Below are 24555 nucleotides of genomic sequence, written 5' to 3'. Positions count from 1 at the left end.
AAGGGGTCCGAACAAGGATATGCATTCGTAATGTATTCCAATTTTAAAACACGACAATTCAACCAGAACACATATTTCCAATACGTGGGGAAAATTCTTCTAACGATACCGAGTTCACTGTTCGTTCAGTTAACTTCTCCCAGTAAGAAATTGAACGAGGAAACAAAGAGAACTTTCGAATAGTAATTAAGCTGATTGGCTGCCTAATTATCTTACTATGACGTCTTCTCGCTGAACGTCTGAAAGGCCCGTGGAGGTAGTATTCCCACGACAATTTTAAGTTTCTGTTGTAAAGAAAATTTAGGCTAGAGACGACCCTGCGTTGCTTACGTTTCTGGAGGTTTGTCCTATTAAAGGCGCCATGAAGAGAAAATACAACTTCGTTTAATTTGAAAGAACTAGGATTCAGTATCTCACTCAGCTCCATTACAGCCACAAAAGATGTTTTTTAACGAAAAAAAAGCAAGTATTTCAAAACCTTCAAATTTTCCGCCACAGTGACGTGTTTTGAGCGAGAATGACGTCATACAGGCCAACAATAAAACATAATTTTCAGTGCGTTAACTGCACGTTAGCATTCAAGTTATGCGGTCAAATTAAACTAGAGGCCCCATTACAGACGTCCAGTCATGTGTCGTCGCGACAGGTCAGTTAGGCGGCCGCCAATCGCACAAACAAGGTTCCGTGACGTCATAGAAAAGTTGCGGGAAATTGGCTAGGGGCCCCGCGACTGCTTCACACGTTTTCTTTAATATCTCCGTTATTTGTTCGAAGATTGCGATGTTATTGGTATCATTGTTATCGGGACTAAGCAGTCTTTCTAATAAACCTAACTTGTATTTTGTCTTCATGGCTCCTTTAAGCAAACTGAGTACACTAGAGTGACGTGAATAAACAGAATCAATGAAACGCAAAGCTAAGATTATAATTTTCGCCGCTTCTCATGACTGCGATTTTTTACAGCCAGATGTGGCATATATGACGAGGGACTGACAGCTCCTTTTTGTAATGGACACGCCTGGTTGACAAAGGCCGAAATTCCTTCGGCGCGCGTCGTAGGAACAATACTTATAGAGGCCGCCCGAGGGTCGATGGCCAGCGCTCGGAGTCGCTATAGGTCGGTTGGTTTTTATTAGTTATTTACTCGTCCTTTGATGAATATCTTGAAGCTTGAGTGAAAGTTAGCTCTAGAGTGTGGATAAAATATATGTTTGTGTATAAACCTTTGGTTGATCGTGTGTTAGTAGCTCCTCCTCACACTCTTTCGGGACACGGCCTTGATGGCGTCGTTTTAATGTAATAAAACTTAAGTGCCTGGTGTTTTGGGGGGGAATCTAAAGAATCTAGAGACGAGAGTCAGTCGACCGAACAAGAGCAAACGAGGGCAGACGCAGGGCGACCCTCGCGACCTGAATACATTTAGTTAAGTGCATTTAGGTATTTCGCTGTTTTGTTTTCATAAACGACGTGTTTGTGATTTGTTAATTTGTTGTTAATTTGTTAATTGCTTTGTTAATTTAAAAGATTTTTGTTAATTTTGGTTTGTTTGTTAGGATTTGTTAATTTAAAATATTTGTTAGTTGGTATGACTTGAATTGTAACGAAAAGTCGTCGTCTGTAGATTCAAAAAGTGAAGCCCAAGTTTGAAAAGCAGTCAAGGACTCTGGATGTACTGAGCATGCTATCGCAGCGGCTGTGAACAAAAGGAAATAAAGAAAAAAACAATATGAAAATGTTTTTTATAACGTTTCATAAACTGGGTACGTTATTCCGGGAAGGTTCTTTCGCCCCGGGTTGAAAAGGGAAGGAACAAACGGGAAGGTTGAAATGGGAACGGGTACAAACGGGAACGGGCCAAGTGGGAAAGGGCGAAACGGGAAGGTCGTTTTGCGCCGGGTTGAAACGGGAGGGAACAAGCGGGAAGGATGAAATGGGAATGGGTTCAAACGGGAACCTCCCGTAGCCTAATGTGTAGAGCCACGGGTTCTTGGTGCCTGGCTTCGAGCCCCAACAGTGCAAAAGGTTTTGCAAGAACCGTGATTTTTTTTTTATCTAAAATGCTCTCCTGGCTTATTTATACCATCTTTTTGCACGTAAGGGCAGTTTTTTATCTTTTAGGTTCGCTTTTTGGGTGGGGCACGGCATCCCAACACGTTAAAAGGGACACTGAAGTGGTTTGTAAACATTGCGGGATTGCTAGGGCAAACTGTAGTCTCGAGTCTCCAGGCCATTATTCGACTACTCTCGCTGTGTTTACGCGACTTTATTCAGTAGAAAAAGCAATTAAACATGCTGTCCTCCTCTCTGCATCCCCCTTGCCGATTTTCTATGACGTTTCGTATAACGTCAAAACAAGATGGCTTGGCTCGACTGCGCTGCTGTGCGGCTCGCCGGCCCTCCGACAGAATTGATCGGACCAGCGTTTAGTCGGCCGGCCGCCGGCGAGTCGTCGCAATTCGTTCGCTCAGTGGAGACAAAACCACGGCACGTTTGGACCACGAAAAATGTGCCCTTAGTTTTTTAGGTTGTAGGCTGCACCCGTATCAAGCTAGAAGTCAAAAGCCCATGGTTTACCATGCACACGTGTTCGACGTGCCAACGTCGTCGCATGAATTCGATGCGGTTGACTTTCTACGTCGTTTCTTGGATACCAACGCATGTAACGACAAAAATGGCATCAACGGCATGGTCACCGCCAAAGAGAAGTCTTTCGCTTGCGATTTCCGAAACAAAACAGCATCAAGGAGGTTTTCCCAGATATGCCTATAGCGGACAGCAACATGGGCTGATTGAGCAAGCAATATTTCGGCCTCCTATTTAGTTTCCGTCGCACGCGTGGTCGCGTAGCGGTACAGTAGGCCGCCAGGAGGTTGCCTTCCTGACATTCCCATAGTTGTGCACGCAACGGAGCGTATGTTGCCCTAACAGCTACAATTGATATAATACAAGATTATAAAATAATTATGGCTCCCCTTCAACTTCTTTATAACGAGGTTTGAGTGTATTGGTTTTGTTATTTCGAGTTGGTCAAAGCATAGGGCTCTATGGGTGTCTGAGGTGGGATAGGGATATCTTCGTTAAAGTGGGACTTTCGTTACGGCGGGTTTCATTAAATTGAGTTTTCACTAGCAACAAGAACGCAGTAAAGGTCGTTGCGGCAGCGAAGAAGAAGCAAATCAGTTGCAATCATGGGCCTAAATTGTCGTGATGGTCGTAAAGGTTGCGTACAGCTTCGCCACATTAAAGTCTTACGCGCCAGAGTGATCTTACTTCAGTTTTTGGAGAGAAAAGTGTGTTCTAAAGTGTCGTCTCTCTTACACCACCGTCCCAACCTATTTAGAGACGTCGGCTATACAACCGGGTGGCAGGAAAGCAGATATAAATTTAGTAGATTGCAAGAATGATGGACCAGTAGAACCAGTGCACAGACAAACAACAAGTCGATATTAACCACGAAATTGGTGAACATCAAAACCTCGAAGGCTGAGATAGCAGAAAATCAGATCGCAAAACATTACATCACGACAGTTGTCGGTGCGGCGGCCGAAAACGGAACGTCTTAAGACGTTCCCGCTGAAGGTGAAACGAGGCTGTGCACCCCCAGTGGATAGTTAAATAAAGAATTATCACACAAGTTTAGCTGCACAATGCAGACAGAGATAAGATGGGGACAACTTTGCGTCTGTACCCTTCCTGCATTTTTTTGTTGAGTATTTTTATGGCCTCCAGCCAACCGGAGCCTCACTTTTCAGCCTCGCAACTGTAATGGTTGGTTCTACACCCCAGTTAAACTATTTTTAAATACAATAGTTTTTTGGGGGGCTATTTGAAGGCGAAGATTTTTGTCTGTCTGTCACTCGATTCAGCCGCCCGACCAAAGTGAAGCAGACGCTGCACAATAGGTTTATATACACGGCTTAACGGCTAAGTCCGGTGGCAATGTTCATACTTCTCAATATTGCTGAGCCAAAAACAAAATATTACGAATATTTGAGGCAAGGCATCAATACATGTGATATTCGCAGTGTTTTTTTTTTAATTACAAAGAATTAAAGCCGTTCCGCTTAATGCAAAGCTGTCGGAAGTGCAGAGCAGTGATTCGTCATAATGGGCTGTAGCGCTGTTATCCTCTCACTGCTACCACCCAATGCAATTCAAGTTTCCCGCCTTCGCAGTGCTCGCGCACCCCCTGCTAGAAACCGTGGCAGCTGGAGTTCCGTTCTTCTCGTGCTTGCTTTCCCCTCGAACGTGCCGGCGTCGCACTGCCACCTTTTTTCGATTACTATCGTAAAAACCAACAAAAGGAGCGTTACGTATATTTTGCCTCAAATGTACAGTGAGGTCCACTGTTAACGACGAGCGCGTGGATGCTGCGGTCAGCGAAGCGCCGGCGCCGAGAAGTGGGGGGAATCGAAAACAGCCGGCAAATGCAGAGTTACTTGATGTAGGAGTTGCGAAACTCCCCACAGGCCCCATGCATCAAAAAGTGACCCTACGATTGGTCCACTGTTTTGGATTTTCCCGTACAGTGGCTCCATCTATTGCTGACAAAATAACTGTACAACGCGGTTTGCCAAACGACGACCTGGGCGAAAAATGGTATTTGGGTGCTTACGTAAATTTATTGGGCCGAAGAAGCCCAGCGTGCACAACCACGCAGGGGTTTAAATGCATCTGAACCAAGAGCAGCAAAAAAATGCGACCGTGTGTCAGCGAAATGCGTTGCTTCCTGCGCATTGTCGTCTGCTGTGCGTCATCGGCGATCTTCCGGCGGCAAAAAATAAGAGTTAAAAATTCGCTTCGACGGCTTTAGCCTAAGCAAGCTTTGAAGGAATATTTAAAGCCACTTGATAAGCTACTGGATTAGTTTTGGCATTCAGTGAGGTGTAGGCCGAGCCAGAACTGCAAATTTAGTACTTCAGGTCGGATATATGTTGTGCCGAAGTGCCCCGCAAGCGCCATCGGTCGAGACAGTTGCGCAGACGCAGAAACTATCGCAACAAAAACCGCACTTAAAGGAGCCATGAAGAGAAAACAAAAGTTTGTTTTATTCGAAAGATTAGGTGTTTCATAGTACCCCTAGCGCTTTCCCGGAAGCAAATGATGCTTTATTCACTGATAAATAAGGCAATTTAAGCCAAAATTTTATATCTCCCGGTAAAATTGAACATTTCGTGACGTGTACAATGGCGTCATAGAGCCGGTCCATGAAACAGATACTTAGTATGTCGACTCCATATAGCACCCACACGCGGGAGTCGATCGAGACGGCGGCCATTTTAAAAATACTAGTAAAACCTAGTGCAGCCGCAGCCCTAGTCATGGAATCGCCTGATCCGGAGAACAAAACTCTCGCCGAGGAGCTCGGGCTTGCATTTAACAACCTCACACCACAAAAACGCTCAATGCTTCTAAGCGCACGAGCGGCAAGAGTTGTGGGATACGCGGTGGACGGGAAAGCGACCATTCCGCGATAGCCAGAACAGACGAACGCCCAGCCGTAGGCACCGCTGCCTCGTCAGCCCCGTCGCGACGGACGAATATAGACTGGTACGTATGTGCCGTATTTTGATTACGGTTAATAATAGTTCAATTTCAGTAGCAGTATCACTTATGCCAGTTGGCCGGTGTCGTGTATGGAGAGCCGTTCGCGTGAGCTCTCTGCTTCGACCAGAAAGATACGAGCGTCAATGCGCGGTGTTTACAGCATTTTTTTCCCCAAGGTCAGAGCGATTTGACGAAGTCGGCGACGAGCGCCAGCATGTCCCAGGAGTGAGCTAACGTAAGGGTCCCTGCCGTAACTGAACAAACTGAAGTTTTCAGTGGTTGTAAACTGGAAACGAGCTCGTAACGACAGCAGCAAGCGAACACCATTCGAAACTTACGCGACGACTGGCACTATCTCGTCGCTTCTTGCTGTTCCTTACTCCCCTCGTTTCTATTTTTACCTTTTCTGGTTGGCGATATGACGGCCAACCTCCTGTGAAGGGATTACGATACGAAGCAAGGTCGCGGCTGTGCGTGCTGGAACGGTTCGTTGGCCCCGAAGAGCCTCGAACCCGAAAATTCGTCTGCGCGACGGCGAGATGTCGAGCTCGGCCGGCGCGCTAGTTTCGTACGCATTGGCGCACACGCTTGCGAGTTCGTTCGGACCTTCAACCGTTTACTCCACCGTTCTTTGTCATAAAAAGAATGTGCAGTATGTTTCACGGGCATTTAGCTCGCTATGCAAGCTGTAAGCCCTGCCTAACATGCGTTTGCTTTTGCCGGCCTCCGCCAATCGCAGAGCATTCCCAAGTGACATCACAGGTTCTGTTGGGAAAATGAGCTGGTGGGTCGCATGGTCATTTCCTTTTTTCCTAATTATGTAGCTTATTTGAGCGAAGTTTGCGTTATAAGTGGTGTCGTTATGGTTCTTACGAGGCAATCTTTCGAATGAACCAAACTTGTGTTTTCTCTTCATGGCTCCTTTAAGCGCTGAATAACTTCGTAAAGTACAAAAAAGTACGAACCTTTAAAATGAATTTTTTGCGTTAAAGTGTCAGTTTGAATAATTACTGTGTTTTTTTGATAGCGCGTGCGGTGGCCGCAGTGGCGTCACCGTATGTACGATATTATTATTTTTTATTCATTTTGTTTGTAATTTTTGGCGAGGTGATTGTACAGCGGCGTTGCGACTAAGGCCACTGTGCAACGCCACCCCGTTACAAAGGGGAAGCCACTAAGCATCATCATAATAATCCAAAGGGGGGGGGGGGGGGGGATTTTCGAAGCGGGCTGTCGCAACTGCTTACGTGGAAAAGCTCTGGGCACATGCGCACTGACCGCATCAGGCGGGAGAAGTCACTCTGCCGTCTGCCACGGCTCTCGTCTGCGCCGCTCACATCTTTGAGTGCAAAATCCCTCAGCTTTTGCGAGCTGTGCGGCGCAGCGAGCACCGTAGCAGACGACAGAGCCGCCTCATGCGGTCAGTCCGCATGTGCCGGCTATCTCCGATTCTCGGCACTTCTCGGCGCCGGAGCTTCGCGGAGCGCAGCACTTGCGCGCTCGCCGTTTCCCTTTAACAGTGGACCCCACTGTACCTACAGGTTCATTTACGCTAAACAACGGGGAGATGTATGACAACCGCCAGCGGTTCACGAGTTTCGACCCTTTTTGACTATATAAACTGCTTGGCTTTCGAACCTTCTGGGTTACGCTACGAGGACAGCCGCTACGACGGAACGCCGTGTGGCTCTATTTGGGTCCAGCGATCGAGCTACGATGACAAGGCGAGCCCCTAAAGTGCTCTTCATTTAAAATACACGGATGATTGATTTAATGAAACATACGTCCAGAAATATACAAAAACAGTCGCCCGCGGTTTCCCTACCGGCATTTTGAGAAATCAAGCGGAAACAGAAACGAAACGTCCCGCACGTTCCACTTTGAGCGCACGTGGAGTAGTGCGCCTCTATTCAGGTGCATCTCCGCCGTACGGCAACGCTGACATCCAGGCGTTCGGCGTGGAGCCGTGGAACGCGGTAAATATAAATTGACTTAAGCAAACCGGTTGCTTGTTTACCTTGGGAGGAGCGATACGGGGGAGGAACAGCATGAGAAGTGAGCTGCAAAGCGATTGATTGATTGAGTTATTGATTACCCGCCGCGGTGGCTCAGTGCTAAGGTATTGCGCTGCTGAGCACGAGGTCGCGGGTTCGATTCCCGGCCGCGGCGGCCGCTTTTCTGATGGAGGCGAAAAGCAAAAACGCCCGTGTGTACGAGATTTCGGCACACGTTAAAGATCCCCAGGTGGTCAAAATTAATCCGGAGCCCTTTACTACGGCGCGCCACATCGCCTGCGTTGCGTCGGCGCGTTAAACCCCGCAATCAAATCAAAATCAATTGATTGATTGGTTGATTGATTGATTGATTGATTGATTGATTGATTGATCGATCGATCGATCGACTGATTGATTGATTGATTGATTGATTGATTGATTGATTGATTGATTGATTGATTGATTGATTGATTGATTGATTGATTGATTGATTGATTGATTGATTGATTGATTGATGCGCCGACGCTACACTGGGGATGAAGCGCGCCGTAGTGGAGGGCTCCGGATGAATTTTGACGGCCTGGGGATCTTTAACGTGCGCCGAAATCTCGAACACACGGGCGTTTTTGCTTTTAATCTCCATCAGCAAAGCGGCAGCCGCGGCCGGGAATTAAACCCGCCACCTTAGGCTCAGCAGTACAACGCCATAGCCACTGAGCCACCGCGGCGGGTGGTGAGCGGGAAAGCGAATGGCGGCATTTACTTGGAAGGGGCGCCAGATGACTATCATCTTTCGTCGACATTTGCAACTAAGTAAGCAGATACGCAGCCATTTTTTTTCATTTGTGATAGTCTATTTGTACTTTTTTCGTATATTTGTAGATAAATTTACTCTAAACTTGATCGTATCACTGGCAAATTTGCAAAGCAAAGAGAAAAGTTATAAATGCAGAAGTGCAGCTTGCTGGGCCAGTTGGTCCTCGTGTTTTGCGTCCTTTTTTCGCTGGTTTCCGTTCCGTCGTTATAAATGCAACCGCTTTATGTTAAGACTATTGCATAAAAATGATTTTTCGGCGTCTGTGGACACTGCACAAATCCTGTTACACCACACCATTCAGCCGCTGTAAAAACTAGCAACACTGGGACAGTTACTTTCCCTGAACATAAAGGTCACCTGGTATCCAAGAGAACAAGCAGACACTGTCTTAACAAAAAAAGATATCAGGTTTGCCTTAATCTTGGTTTGCCACTTGCCAGGTTTGCCACCCACCATGCACCACAAAGGCCAAGACCAAGAAGTAGACAGAACTTTTACAAATTCTCGGAGGCTAACCACCCTTGAAAAAACAGAGAGAGAAGAGAAAGAGAGAGAAAAAATAAAAGCTTATCCATACCTTTTTTTCTGACGATTTCAACGGCTCTATAGACGCACTCACTTCGTGACCGCCTCCGTAGGACGGTTCTTCCTCATCCGAGTCCAACACAATCACATCTGGCGTACAAACTGAAGCTGTTGATGCTTGTAAGCGTCTCGCCGGCGACACCCTTGCACCACTTGCACCAGAGCCACGGATTTCTTTCGGGCATGTTGATGTACTTTCTGACACAGGGGTAGACGGCAGCCCTGCTCTGATTGGTGTGGAGGGGTGTTGCAAGTGCTCAAGAATCTCCTCTGTGGAATACTCAGAGAGGAGCTGCTCGATGTCCTTGTCAAGGCTGCTACGGCAGGACCTTGGCTTATCCGATGAGGAGACAGGCTGCAAGAATTTCGAAAGGTTCAGGCGAACAGATCTCTAGAAGCCACACCCTCCGGCCAAGCTCTGCTCCATTTTACATAATTTTTATCACATACAGCAGAGCTTCCTTTTGCAGCCTACTTTCCCTAACTTATTTTTGGGCCTTTACAGCCGCACCAAAATTGATTTTTAATGCACTGTTTTTTTTTTGCTTTAGGCAAATACACAAACCCAATAATCGCAATCTCAGCACAAACTAGAGACAAAATTTTTCCGTTCAATACAAACACTGCCCGATGTTAAAATATACGGTGTATCTACAGTGCCGTCTGGCAACACTAGGAGCGCTCCACTAAAGTGATGTCCGGCTGTGTTTTATTACATAGCTCCGCGCGCATCGGCACTACTTTGTTCTCTTCAAGGTTTTTAGATTAGATAAAAAACACTCGCTCACCCTAACACTAACTAACCTAACGTTACCTTGGCTAGTATAACCTGGATTATCTGACCTAACATAATGAATCATTTAAACCTCTTAGAACTAAATACAGAACTAAAACAAGAAAACAAAAACTATAAAACAGAACAAGAGCTATAAAAGACCCTGATTCGAATTTCCTCCTTTAATATTTCACAGAGCTATGACATTACCCTTACATCAATAAAACACTCCCAACCCTACCGAGCCAGATAACTGTGAAGGCTGTCAGACTATAGCCACGGCTTAAGCCTTCCGGAATGGGCATCCCAATTTCTAATTCAATTCCAGGGAATTCGAACTCGCCGTAAATTCAGTCCTCTTAATTCTCCAGAAAGGCAAAACTTATCCCATTGCTACTCCTGGAGTGTACGGGCAGTTGTTTCCCATTGCACGGTCATTCTACGCCAAATTTCCCAGACAATACGCTCGACCATCTCCGATTACACTATAAAAAATACCGGTTGATTTTCGGACTGCAAAAAAAAAGAACATTTCTCTTACAGAGATTCGAATATCACATTCAGTGTAGAAAACCTTGAAAACCTTATTGTAAGGGAGAAAAAAACTCCCACCTCCCCTCGCGGGAACCCCTGTGTAGATGCGACGCATAGGCGGAGCGGCGAAGGGACCGCGTTTTAAGCGCTGGAAACATGTACGAGTGGTACACGCGATTCGCATGCGACTGATCGTTACGACTGTCGCCACGACTAGTCGTGCGTGTGAATTTGAGACACATGACCCGATGCGTGCATACGATGCGTCGTCGGCATCGCTCCGCCCACTATTTTTGCTCCATGGTCAACTACCACGATCGCTGAGCTGAATTTGTAGATTCCGCGCGTTTGTTCGCAAGAAATGGATAGCAGGCAATCGTGAAGCGTTTTAAGCTGTCGGAAACAGTCCACGCACACGCCGGCCGCGCCTGCTGGCTCGGCACACCCGGCGCAGACCACGGTAGCAACCGCTTGTCGCTGCTCTTCTGAATCAATCTGATGGTTAAAATGAAGTTCCAAATGCGAGAAAGTAGGTGTTAGTGTGGTGAAAAATTATGCTAGGGATTGTTGTCAGGGCTTATTTTAAAAGTGGCGATCAGATATCTGCCGCGATGCAAGCCTACGCCTACGCTGACCGGTCGTCGCGGCGCGCGGCGCACGGTGCGCCGACCGGCCGAGAGATGGCAATACCTGCGTGGAAGCATCGAAACAGGCTACGCAGATGTCTTGGTCAATGATCGCTCAAACGGCAGTAATAGCTTAAAGTTCCACATGCGAGAAAGGGGATGATAGTGTGGTGAAAAGTTGTGTTACAGATTGTCATTCGCAGCTGCACAGATAGCGGCGATCAAATATCCGCTAAGATGCTAAGCCTAAAGATCCCATCACCCGAGCCGGCCTGAGCGCCCGAGCAACACAAGCCGATTGCGGGCTCAGCGGGCTCTCATTGGCTGTGGCCTCACGACAATCTCAACGACGGCACGACTGCATCTGGCTTGCCAGTCGCAAGTCGTGAGCCTCCTCCAACCAGCGATCGACGCCAAAACGGGTCCTAACGCTCAATCGTAACGATAAGTCGTATGCGAATCGCGTGCACCAGTCGTACATGTGTCCAGCGCTTTATAGCGCGCATAACGTTGAGGGGACTGCGTAAGCCGGTCCCAGTCGATGACGACGTTGGCGTACTTGTAAAGCGGCGTGGACTCTAGGTGTTTGAGCCAAGCGTGGATGTTGCTTCGCCGGAGAACGGCACACCGGTTATATGCGCAGCGCGCCCGAAGGAGAGGAAACCGCGGAAGAGAGAGTACTGCACATGCGCCGACCCCAGCGCGTCTGCCGCGGCTGACACAACGTGCCGCGGCTATGACGCAACACAATCCAACACAATCCACTTTAATCCAATCCAATCCAAATCCAATCCAAGCCAAGCCAAGCCAAGCCAAGCCAATCCAAACCAATGCCCCTCGCGAGAGAGTGTTCGCTATCGGAGAGGAGAGGGGGTGAGCGGCGGAGAGCGCAGCTGGCGCGGCGAGGAGAATGGGGGAGGGGTGGAAAACGCCGACGACGCCGGAGGGACAAGGCGAGTGAATCAGATGCTCTGCATCTAATAATGTTAAGAAAATGCGGCCACCACAGCCCTAGTCGGCGGGACTTGAGTTCGCTTCACAGCAGAGAGTGCTCCTGCGCGGCAGCGAAGAGGCGCGGCGGCAGCGCAGGTCGATATACGGCATGTTCCGTTTGTTCCTAACGATGTGGCCGGCTTTGTAAAAGTGATTCGACATACATCTTCTGGCCTTCTATGGTACCGCAGGCGAAGCCAGTCACTAAAAGCGGAACCGACAAAGACCTTCAAAGGATTTCTACGATTCCAAGCCGTTCTGCTAGTCTTATCTGATGCCTTTTAAAGCCGACAACATTGTAGAAGCACGGTATGCCGATAACTGAGATATTGAGAATGCTTATCCAATGATAAAGTCGGATGTCAAGCATGTTGTTTCACATAACCGAGACCTAAACTTGTTTGAATTTTAATCTTGGACATCATCCAATCACGTAGCACCTTTTACTGACGTCACTGCTGTTATTTGGTGCAGCCGCCGTAACCGTGCTTGGTAGTTTTTCTTCTTTAAGGCTTTATAAAATAAATACCACCTTATCGCCCGGATAAACGATGAATAGTGTGTTTAGTTTAGCCCGTCTACGCAGTGCAAGCAAGAACAGTTAGCTTGAAAATTTTACTTCAGTGTCCCTTTAAGGCCCCCTAAAATATCGGCATAACATTGTGGCGCCATCAGTTAGTTTAACTTGTAACCCCGCGCAACGCTAACTTTGTGAAGCCAGAACGTCAGCGCGTGACGTGAGTTTTAGTAGAACATTTCGTAAGTTTTCCGTCGCGATATGGCAACGCTTATTGCGCCATCTGTTGAATGTTTTGCGAAGCGAGTTGCCTATTACGTGGCCTCCGCGATCGGCTACCGACGCGCCGCCGGTAGCCGATTGCGGAGGCCACGCCTATTAGCTTATCTGCAAGAAATGTGCCTCGAGCATTTACGAGTGTCCAAACCACTAGGAGCAAACGCCTTGGCGCCACTATGGACTGAAAAACGTGCATAACATGATACAAATGTCCTTTCAACTAAGTACGCACCGTACTGGAAGAATAGAAGCACACAATGCCCTAAATCGAAAGACCCGATTTGACGCACACATTTTATTTAACTTCAAGAGAATCGAGAAATGGTTTCGAAAGAACACATCGTCAAGGCATGCGCTTCGAGGGCGAAGGGCGAAATTAACAGGCCATCGATTGCCTCTTGTTCGTCGTAAGGGTATCGAACTGGCTTATTGCGATTTACTGGGCGAACAAGTCCCTGCACGGCGCCGCAAGACAAAAAGGTTTCCAAAAAATCGTCCACACTCTACATACTCGGTGCGGGTTGTCTCGTCGATAGCGATAGTTAACTCCACCGCATTTTATCGCGAAACGAAAGCGTACACAACGCACACACAGCTTCGGCTGCCGGTATTGGTGCAAAACTTCGTTCGGGCAGACAGCCCTATACGTATATAGGCAGCAATACACTTGTTCTTACAAACGCAAACTACTGTTCACAGAACAGCGACTAGTGGAAGGCCGACGCGCTACTTCTGCAAACAAGGAGATAACAGGCATATGTGCTCATGACTCCGCCGAACCTGCAATAACTATCGCAACCGCCATTGGCACAGCGGCTTCGCAGCTTGCGAATTTCGGGAACGGCTTAAGTTATACCTGCACATTTATGTTTATGACATATAAAAGTAAACGCACAAGGAAAATTTTTGTTTTTCTTTGAAAGCTTCTGTGCGGGGCTCTGGTTCTGTTGTTCGTCACGTGACCCTTGGCGCATCCGGTAGGTCGCCGTTTGCGCCATCTCTGGTGGGCGATTGATAGCTTCACTTTTTGAGTATTTACGCGGATATTTTCCGGGTACTGCCCCAGAGAGCGGTATATTTGTATTCTGGGGATGCCAATCTATCTATTTACACCAACTTCGGTTTTGACCTCCGTGTTCCTTTAAGGGCTGCGCACCAACAAAACGCACGGCCAACTGTGTTTTCAACGTCCTTTCCCACTGGTTTTTGCATTTCAAGGTGAGCATATCCACGTTCGCGCAAGGCTTGCAAACTTACCGTCGCCGTCGTGGAGCCCACCGTGTCTCCCTCCACTGACTCCTTGTTGATAGTTGTACGCAGCCATGAACCTTCACCACTGTTTCCCATGCCAGAAGCCTTGGTAGCCGCTGTGTTGGCAGCCGCAGAAGACGCCCTTTCTGTATTTGGAATCGGGTGTGGAGTCATGCGGAGCAGCCCGCGGGTTGGGTAATGTGCCCAACAAGTTCCTTGCACAAAAATATTACGCCGCACCAGATGCCTTTCCTGAAATGTCAGCTGGCCTTGCAGCACACCTTCAGCGCCAGAGCTTCCTCCGTGGACACCTAGGAAGCATTGCTGGCAGTTCCGTTCAATTTCTCTGCCAGATCACAGCAAGTCAGTAGTCCAGCACGATTAACTCAGCCTGGTGTGTCTACAGAAGCCTCCGGAAGCTTGGAACTTGCTCTTCGGTGGCTCCGCGTCAGAACACTTCCACTGCTGACCCAAACTGCACACAATCAAGGCGTGAAAAACTTTATGAGTGGTTTGACTAAAAGAAAATACTTATTTGCATTCTCATTATCCGAAAACTAAGCTCTACCAGAATAGACGAAGCTGCGGTTATTCTTTTTAGCCGCCGCCACCCTCCTCCATCTGAGTGTAGGCTCAGTATGACAGGCCAATGTATGGCACTGAACTCTTAAACATATCCTCATCATCAGCATATTTTATCTCCACTGCAAGATGGGGCAGTCTCCAATTGACTTCCAACTTCTATAAACCTTTGCTGTCCTGCTTCAGTATATGTGGTTGCAAAACCCCCTTAAGCCTAATGTGCCCAATTGCTATTCTTGGCATAATGGAGTATAGTCTTCTGCAATATGTCAGCAAAGATATGAAATTGATGTCTGGAACGTTCCTGGAATTGCCTAATGTCTTTAAAATAATTCTGAAATAATTCCTCCTTTTTGTTAACCAGTGGAGAATTACAGAACATGAAAATTTCGTGAAAATCGTTTTTCGGCTGATGCGTGCCTATTTTTGCAGTGGCAGAGAATTCGCTACCGTTGCCGAAAGGTAGGGTTGCACGAGGGAGTCACTATCCGAGGCAGAATTTCGCAAGGGCTACAATAACAGCTACAATAACAGCTACAATGAAATGTACAATGAGTCCTGTTTCATGAGACCACATATACACCAAAATGGAAAGCTCATGAATGTTTTGGTTTCTTTACGCTATTCCGTGCGAATTATGCAGCAATTAAACGGGTAGCTTTTGTCAAGTCGTAGAAGAATTCTGTAAGATATGAAAAAGTGCCCCATGCACTGTAGGTTACACAAGCAGTTATTATGCACGTGCAATTGCTTTTTGTAAGTTTTTTAACACAGGGCAGAGGCGAACTGCAGCGAACGTTAACCCCAAGTACTGCCAACGCTCCTGCTATAGGACCTAACGGGCAGCTTTGGGAAACGTCACGGCGATCAATCATCGGCGTTGACAATAGCTTGGCAGAAGACGACGCTGCCCCTGCCTGCTGGTGAAGCACGAAACCAGCCATGAAGCCGAAGTATCACGAGAGCCACCCGGTCAAGCTCTCCTAATTGCCCTTATCACACTGCAGCTGTGTTTATATTTCTTGCAGGCTTTTCCACGCACTTTTTCGGTCTGATTTGCTCGGCCCACTCGCTCGGCCAGCTCTGACACCCTATTAGCCGCCCGTTTTACCATTCGGTTTTTAAAACCCCAGTTTTTGCTGGTCACTCGCGCGTATACCTATTTCAGATGGCATACATTGTACTTTGTACTTTCCGGTCCCTTTAGCCCGCCGCAGTGCCTCAGTGGCTAAGGCATTGTGCTGCTGAGCTCAAGGAACCGGGTTCGATGCGGGTAGCGGTGGCTGCTTTTAGTACGGAGGCGAAAAGCGAAAACGCCCGTGTGTAGAGATTTTGGGGCAAGTTAGCAATCCCCAGATGGACAGAATTAATACGGAGCCCTCCACTACGGCGCGCCGCACAGCCGAGGTGCAGCTTTGGCGCGCCCCATAATCAATCAAGATCATCCGAGGCTTCCCCCATCAGCTCAATCAAGAGATTATAATCTTGCCGCACTTGAAACTGTCTAGAGGTGGAGTGAAAAATGGAATATGCCATAGCCACACCATTTTTTTTATTTTGGCATCTTTTCTGTGCACAGGCGGCACCGGTACTGCTCCCGACAAATATGTATGTTGCTGAGAGAAATAATGCAGATCCCCACTCCCATTCCACATATGTGACCCACGGCAAGTTAGATGTGAAGGAGCATATGAACCCCTCGTTTGCTAGCATTGCGGAACTGCAGCAATATCATCTATGTGAAGTGAGTTCCAAGCAACCATTGACGTCCAAATAGCAGAAAGGCATCTTGGCATATTCACAAACGGTCATTCAACACAAACGCCCCATATCCGACCATATCCGACCATATCCGATTACACCATAACGAATCGTGGTCGATCCCTTCACTGCACTATTCGTTCTCGCAGTCCATTTTCAGATGAAAACATTTTTCTCTGACGCTGACAGCAATTTGAACATTGAGGATATGACGAGAACCTAGGTTTAAAAAATCGCAAAAATAAAGCTTTTTTATGGAATGCGGTGAAAATATTTCAGTTGACAGAACAAAAATACTGAGCCTCCCTGGCTACAATGCATTCGTAGCTGCTACTGAGTTTAACAGTGGGCCTTGGGGAGAAGCAATGCGGCATTTGTGGGCTACATGTACTGGGCATTTTTTTACGGTTGCTGCACCTTTTTGGAGCGACTGCAGCTGCATAACATTTTTATGTTCTTGACGTTCAGCGTAGACAAAAATAAGTGGGAGTTCGGAAACGAGTAGTTTCAGAGTGGTACAAGAAGTGAGAGCGAGAGAGAGAGAGAGAGAGAGAAGGCTCTTTATTAGAAGAGAAAGCCGAGATGTTTGCCGGAATTTCTACACCGACATGCTACTCGGCGGGTGAAGGGGGAGGAGGAAAGAAAAGCCCTCATAGATTACAGGGCAGGAGAAAGAGGAAGAAAGAGAAGAAATAAAAGAAGACAGAAAAATAGCAAGAAAATGACGCTCAGTTTGTAAGTAGTGGGATTAAAAAGTCTGTCTTCTAAACTCTAAATCACTGCAGTGACGCCCATCTAGTCCAAATAGTCGAACAACGCCTCCAGTACTTTGCGTTGAGCTGGTGGAGATGGCCATGAACCAAGAAGTACTTTCAAGGTCATTGGTCCTGCGCTGAGCCGCCCTAGTTTCTGCGCAAGGCTGCATCTTGCGTGCATGTATGCAGAGCAGACCAGCAGAAAATGCTTCACGGTTTCCGGCGACCCACAGTTGTCGCAGTAATGGTTTGTGGTGACACCAAGTCGGAAAAGGTATGCCTTCGTAAGCGCTGCGTTGAGACGAAGTCGCTGGTATAATGTCTCTAATCGGCGCGGAAGTACCTCTGGCGGCCTCATCCTGAGCTCAGGGTCTATGTAGCGTAGGAAGGCATGGTGGTGATCTGGAAGGAACCAGAGACGGTTCCGTTCCATTAAAACGAGCGCCTTCGCCATAGTTGTGGCATCACGCTTAGTGAAAAAAATCTTCTTCACATTGCGCATTTCCAGGCCCCTGCGAGCAGCTTTGTCCGCCTTCTCATTTCCTAAAACACCACAGTGACCGGGAAGCCACTGAAACGTTATACGGTGTCCAGCGTCGTTGGCAAGGTGGTGCGGGTATGTGATGTTGCGAGAGGCATGTTCATCAAGGGTGAAGCAGTCGCTGCGTCGCAGGTTTTGGATAGCCGCCTTCGAGTCTGTGAAAATTGCTTTGGCTGCTGACGTAAAATGTAACGTATAGCTTCCGTGATGGCGTGAAGCTCGACAGTCATAGATGATGTCGCACGCTCGAGGCGATAGGAGGACGTATGGTCAGTAGAGGAAATAAATATTCCGGAGGAACTGCGCTCAGGTGTGCAGGAGCCATCTGTGAAGACGAGGTTTGCGTCACAGTACAGCCAACTGATATGGTGAAGTGTTAATTGTAGGAGTACGAAACAAACCACGCTCGCGCATGTAACAATGGCGGTGATCGAGGAAACGCTGACCATGAAGGAAACTTAAAAACAACTAAGAGAAAGCTAGCCATCGAGAAAGACAGGATGCACGCACTCAGAGATCAGCAGGGAAACATTACCACAATTTGGACGAGATAATAAAGGTAGCAGAACGATTCTACACCAGGCTGTATGCCAGCGGCGTTATACCAGGGGATACTGGTGAAAGTACAAGCTTAACTTGCGATGCGCCCCTAGTAACTAAAGAGAAGGTAAGAAAGGCTTTCAAAGGCAGGAAAATAGGAAAAGCTGCAGGTGGCGATGGCATAACTGTAGACATTTTCAAGGAAGGAGGATATATTGTACTGGAGAAGCTTGCTATACTGTTTTCGGAATGCTTTAAGACTCAACAAGTGTCCATAGTGTGGAAAAACGCCAACATTATTCTTATTCATAAGAAGGGAGATCCCAAGAACCTCAAGAATTACAGACCCATCAGCCTACTTTCAGATGTTTACAAACTGTTTACCAAAGTTATACGTAACCGCCGCACAGGTGACAGCCTGTATTTCCAATAACCTAGAGAGACGGCTGGGTTTATAAAAGGATACTCAACGATGGATCACATCCATGTTGTCGATCAAGTGATATAAATATACACAAAATACACTAAACCCATTTATATGAAATTTATAGGCTATGAGCAAGCGTTTGATCCTGTACTCAAAGCAGCCGTTTTAGAAGCACTAAAAGACCAGGGGATAGAGAGACAGAGAGATAAAGCTCTTTATTAGAGACCAGAGGATAGATGACACCTACCTAAGACTTCTAGAAGGGATATATAAGAAATGCACGGGCAGGATAACCCTCCACAAGCAAAGCGATAAATTTAGACCCGAAAGGGAGTAGACAGGGATATACCAAACTATTCACAGCATCTCTGGAGGGGGTATTTTGAAAGCTTGACTGGCAAAACATAGGATTAAGTATTAAGGAAGAATACTTGAGCCATTTGAGGTTTGCGGACGACATAGTATTACTGAGTAAGACTGCAGAGCACGTGCAAACAATGCTTGAGGAAATGCAATCAGAAAGCACGGCCGTGGGGCTAAAAATAAGTAAGAATAAATCCAAAGTAATGAAGAATAAGCATGCCAAGAACGCCTTCTTCAGCTTAGGAAACGTAACGCTAAAAGAAGTAAAACCCCGCACGGGGCACTTTGAGCAATCTTGGTGACGGTACTGGCGATACCGCGGACCCCGAGCCCCCAAACATAAGCTGGATCCAACCGTGGCGATGTGTTTATAGGTGAAGGGTTAGAAGCCGTGAACGGTGGCCGTCGGAGCCTTGTTCAAGCTCCGGCCGATGGGCTCCCTGCCTGTCTAGCAGGCAGGGAGCTCCGGGACCACTTTGACTACCAGGGTAAGGTCAAAGGAGAAAGTACCCCCGTCTCCCTGCTTTCCAATGTATCATATGGAATTTTCAACCCCCCCCCCCCCCCCAGACGTGATCGGCCCCCGAAAAGGGGCCGCACCGAAATTTCCTTTCCACCCCTACCAACTATCAACGTTCCGAAACATGACAACTATCCCCGTTTTTTGGTCCTTGAATCAATAGACAAATCCAAACCCGTCTCCTCCCAATCTGTATTCCTCGTCTCCAAGTTCCTTGAAGGAATCATTGGCAAATCTTTCGAGGCAAAAAAACTACGAACAGGCGAAGTGTTGGTTGAAGTCAAGACGCAGCAGCAAGCCACAAATCTCCTGACCCAAACCCGCATGGCAGATCTGGACATCACTGTCACACCCCACCGCAGCCTCAACAGCTCGCAGGGGGTGATATCTCAACCAGATCTGCTAAGTGAAACAGAGGCCGACCTTCTAGAAGGCCTGAAGGATCAAGGCGTAACAGCTGTCAGGAGAATAACCATCCGTCGCGACAATCTAGAAATACCCACAAAGCACATTATCCTAACATTCAGCAGTTCAAAACTTCCTGATCACATCAATGCTGGTTTCATTAGGTGTGGTGTACGTCCGTACATACCTAACCCGCGCCGCTGCTACAAGTGCCAGCGGTTCGGGCACGCTACCACTTCTTGCCGCGGCAAACAGACCTGCGCAAAATGCGCCGCACACGACCACCCCACTGAAAAGTGTGATTCCACCACCTTCACCTGCGCAAACTGTCAGGGGCCGCACGCGGCATACTCCCGTAGCTGTGAGAAGTTTCACCAGGAAAAAAAGATCATCCACGTGAAAGTAACTGAGAACATCTCCTTCCCCGAGGCGCGAAAGAGGTTCGCCTCTTTCCCCTTGTGGAGGTACGCCGACGCAGCTCGCCGGGGGGCGGAGCGGCGTCCTGTTTCGGCGGGGACCCAGTACCACGAGTCGGACTTGGTCCCGCCTCCGCCCCCCCCCTGGGTTGCCTCTGGCGGCCCAATCCGCCACCGCACCGCCTGCTAAGTCAGCAGCGGCTGTGGTGGCATCCACGTCCGTTGGGGATGCTGCTGCACCCTCTGTTTCCTCCTCTCCACCGGCCCGAAGCACATGCGAGGGCCCGGAGGAGATGGAGCTGGAGGAAACCGCAGCAGTTCCCACTTCCGCCGCACCGCCTGTGCCACCCGGGGCGCTCCTGACGCCCTCGGCGGTCGCGGTCAAAACGAAGGGCACCGCAAAGGGTGCCAGGTCCGGGGGGTCCGGTACGCCGGGTACCCCTTCCAAATCAGATGATGACTTGGATGTGGGACCCTTCCTGTCTGCTTCGCAGCGGAAGGAACGGGTCCCTCCATCCAAACCTCCAGAGGAGGTAAAGAAACCCCGTCCAAGAGTCCAAGCCCCGAAAGACTCTACATAAATAGTCACACTACAGTAGCTCTAATACATAATAATGGGAAGAGAAAATATCGTTCAATGGAACTGCAGAGGCCTTCTAAATAATCTTGACGACGTCTATGAGATTCTGCATGCTAATCAGCCAAGTGTAATGTGTGTTCAGGAAACACACCTGAATTCCAAGAACACAAATTTCTTGAATAGTTACCTGGTATACAGAAAGGACAGGGTTGGCTGCACACACTCTTCTGGCGGTGTGGCCATAATCGCCCGCAAATCCTTAGCATGCCACCCTGTCACCTTGAACACTATCCTTGAGGCTGTGGCAATTCGAACAATAATATTTAATAGGTTGATAACGGTATGCTCCATATACATTCCTCCTGATGTTTCACTTTTAAGCTCTGACTTCGAGGCGCTGGTTGACCAGCTGCCCGAACCATACATCCTGACAGGCGACCTTAATGCTCACAACACTCTTTGGGGCTCTTCTCGCACGGATGCCCGAGGTCGCCTTATAGAGAAATTCGTTACATCTTCAGGAGCATGCCTTTTCAACAATAAACAGCCTACATACCATAACATAGGACACAACACATACTCATGTCTTGACTTGGCGATTGGCTCCGCAGTTCTCTTTCCTCTCCTCGAGTGGGGTGTGGGCACTGACCCATACGGTAGTGACCACTTCCCCACCTCACTCACATACATAGGTAAAGGCCCATGCAGTCCATCTTCCCATAATAGGTTCAATGAAGCACGAGCTAACTGGAATACATTTACAGAGACATCCAAACTACACCACACATCCATAGGACACCTACACGTCGAAGAAGCTACCCAACTTCTCACGGCGCACATCCTCGACGCCGCCGAAAAGTCCATTCCCCACGCCTCTGGTGCCCCGCGCAACCAGCGGAGGCCGTGGTGGAATGAGGACTGTAGGCGGGCGCGAGAGGCCCAGAACTAGGCGTGGGGTATCCTTCGTCGGTACCCCACGTCGGGAAACCTCCTCTTGTTCAAACGGGCCAAGGCATTAGGAAAACGTGTGCGCCGTGAGGCAAAAAGAGATAGTTGGCGCTCATTCATAACATCTATAAACTCGTACACAGACACACGCAAGGTATGGACAAGTATACGCAAACTCAAAGGACAACAGACACACAGACTGCCCCTGGTCAGCACAACAGGGGACACACTCGAAGACCAGGCTGACACACTCGCACAACACTTCCAACACGTTTCCAGTTCAGCACACTACACGAACACTTTCCTGAAACATAAAGCCTCTTGTGAAAAGAAGTCCCTACACGACAACAACAAATCACAGACTTCTTACAACTCCCTGTTTTCACTACATGAGCTGAGGGCTGCTCTGAGCACGTGTAAACCCTCAGCTCCAGGCCCAGACAACATCACATATACAATGATACAACATCTACACGCAGACACACTTGAAGCACTTCTACAGCTATACAATAAACTATGGCTTTCGTGGCACATTCCTCACTTTTGGAGGGAGGCCATTGTAGTGACTTTCTTGAAGGAGGGAAAGGACCCGTCGTCCCCCTCAAGTTACCGTCCAATAGCCCTGACGAGCTGCCTGTGCAAGCTTTTCGAGAAGATGATATATCGCAGGCTCGTGTACTTCCTCGAGTATAACGGTCTTCTCGAGAGCTGCCAGGCAGGCTTCAGGGTGGGGCGATCCACGAATGATCAACTGGTTGCACTTGACTCATACATCAAGGATGCCTTCGTACATAAGCAGTACTGTTTAACTGTCTTTTTCGACCTCGAGAAGGCCTACGACACCGCTTGGCGTTATGGGATCCTTAGTGACCTCAGGTCATTCGGCGTTTCGGGTAATATGTTGAACACCCTTGTTAGTTATTTGTCGGAGAGAACGTTCAGTGTAAGAGTTGGTTGTGCACTTTCAAAGGTTCACGTCCAAGAAAATGGCGTGCCGCAAGGTGGCGTGTTGAGTTGCACTCTCTTCATAGTAAAGATGAACTCTCTTGGAAAGGCACTGCCACCAACAATCTCTTATTCTATGTATGTAGACGACGTGCAAATATCTTTCAAATCATGTAATATGTCAATATGCGAACGTCAAATCCAGCTTGGTGTCAAGAAGCTTGCCGGCTGGGCAGACAAGAATGGGTTTAAACTGAATCCTGCAAAAAGCTCCTGCGTTGTGTTCTCCAGGAAGCGCGGGGTCCATCCAGACCCAGACATTACTCTTAATGGCGTGTCGCTTCCTGTGAACAAGGAGCACAAGTTCTTAGGTGTGGTGTTTGATCACAAACTCACATTCATTCCCCACATCAAGGAACTTAAAAATAAATGTCTCAAAACAATGAATATACTTAAGGTTCTCTCCCACCAATCCTATGGCTCCGACAAAGAACTCTTGCTTCGCTTGTATACTGCTTTGGTTGGGTCTCGTTTGGACTATGGCAGTGTGGTGTATGGGTCGGCGACTAAGACAGCCTTGCGAATTCTTGACCCAGTTCTACACCTAGGCCTTCGTCTTTCGTCGGGTGCTTTTCGCACTAGCCCTGCTGAGAGTCTTTATGTTGAGTGTAATAAGTGGAGCCTTGAGAACCAACGAACATACATGGACTTGCTTTATGCTTTTAAAATTTCATAGCTGAATAATCATCCTTTTTATCCTGTCTTTAACGACACATCCACATGTCTGCTCTTTGTAAATCGCCCATCCGTTCCTCTGCCCTTTTCACTTAGAGTGAAAGAGCGAGCCTCGGATCTCAGTGCTTCGTTTTTAGATGTGTACAGGTCATCCTTTTCAGACAGTTTACCGCCTTGGCAAGTTCGTCCTGTGTCGTGCGACCTTTCTTCTATGAAACTTGACAAAAATCGGGTACCGCGAGCTGCAATACTGCAGCACTTTCTGTCTCTGCAGTTTAAATACCCACTTGCAGAATTTTTCAGTGACGCGTCTAAAACCTCCACCATGGTCTCCTGCGCTGCTCATGGTCCGGATTTCAGTGCAGCCAGAACCATGAGCGTCCACACAACTATTTTTTCAGCAGAAGCATATGGAATTTTACTGATTGTACGACACATACTTGAAAATAATATTCCGAAGTCTATCATCTACACAGATTCCTTGAGTGTTGTTCGCGCACTGTCCTCGCATACACCCCCCAAAAACCACATAGTTAATCTTGTATTTAACACTATCATGTCTGCGTATGCGCAGAAGCATCAGCTGCTCCTCTGCTGGGTCCCAGGACACGCTGGGATCGCTGGAAACGAGTTGGCAGACGAGAGGACAGCTGCTGCTGCACTCAGGAACACTGTAGACATAACAACCGTACCATATACAGACCTCAAGCCACACATAAGACCACACTTGCGTAGAACATGGCAAACACACTGGAGTGAACAGACAGACAACAAGTTACACGCTATAAAACCACGCTTGGGACCATACACCACTGACACACGCAACAGACACACAGAAGTTCCCTTGGGTAGGCTGTGGATAGGGCACACCCATGCAAATCACTCGTATCTGCTGACGGGATCTTCTAGACCCCAGTGCAGCAGGTGCGGAGAGGCCCTATCCGTAGTGCACATACTAATCACATGCAAGGCACTTCACACAACACGACACAAACACTTCAGAGAACTCTACAGACAACATATTCCCCTACATCCATCGTTTTTCCTAGGTGATGATGCCATTGTATCCGTGAAACGTGTGTTTGAGTATTTGTCGAACGTCAAGTTTTTAAACCTCAT

The 24555-nt window shown here is 47.9% G+C and overlaps 3 protein-coding genes across 9 annotated transcripts in view; all 3 read right to left on the bottom strand.

Moving 5' to 3' along the window:
* The window catches only part of LOC144149214 (uncharacterized), a 268987-nt gene that overhangs the window by 103423 nt on the left and 141009 nt on the right, over nt 1-24555 (bottom strand). The window lies entirely within an intron of this gene.
* The window catches only part of LOC144149209 (uncharacterized), a 273731-nt gene that overhangs the window by 177610 nt on the left and 71566 nt on the right, over nt 1-24555 (bottom strand). The window lies entirely within an intron of this gene.
* Nucleotides 1-24555, bottom strand: part of LOC144149212 (uncharacterized) — a 112802-nt gene that overhangs the window by 79735 nt on the left and 8512 nt on the right. For all 5 annotated transcript variants that reach the window (XR_013318233.1, XM_077680747.1, XM_077680748.1 and 2 more), the window contains exons 2-3: nt 13925-14393; nt 8936-9298 (exon numbers count right to left, since the gene is read on the bottom strand). Coding sequence is in view for 4 of the 5 variants with exons in the window: in XM_077680747.1 (XP_077536873.1) it covers nt 8936-9298; nt 13925-14092 (531 nt within the window). In the remaining variant the exon portion in view is untranslated. The remainder of the gene's footprint in view (nt 1-8935; nt 9299-13924; nt 14394-24555) is intronic.

Source organism: Haemaphysalis longicornis, unplaced genomic scaffold, assembly GCF_048455015.1.
Source record: "Haemaphysalis longicornis isolate Haplotype H1 unplaced genomic scaffold, Haemaphysalis longicornis Haplotype H1 scaffold_8, whole genome shotgun sequence".
Classification (NCBI taxonomy): Eukaryota; Metazoa; Arthropoda; class Arachnida; order Ixodida; family Ixodidae; genus Haemaphysalis; species Haemaphysalis longicornis.
This window is presented reverse-complemented; position numbering and strand designations above follow the sequence as displayed.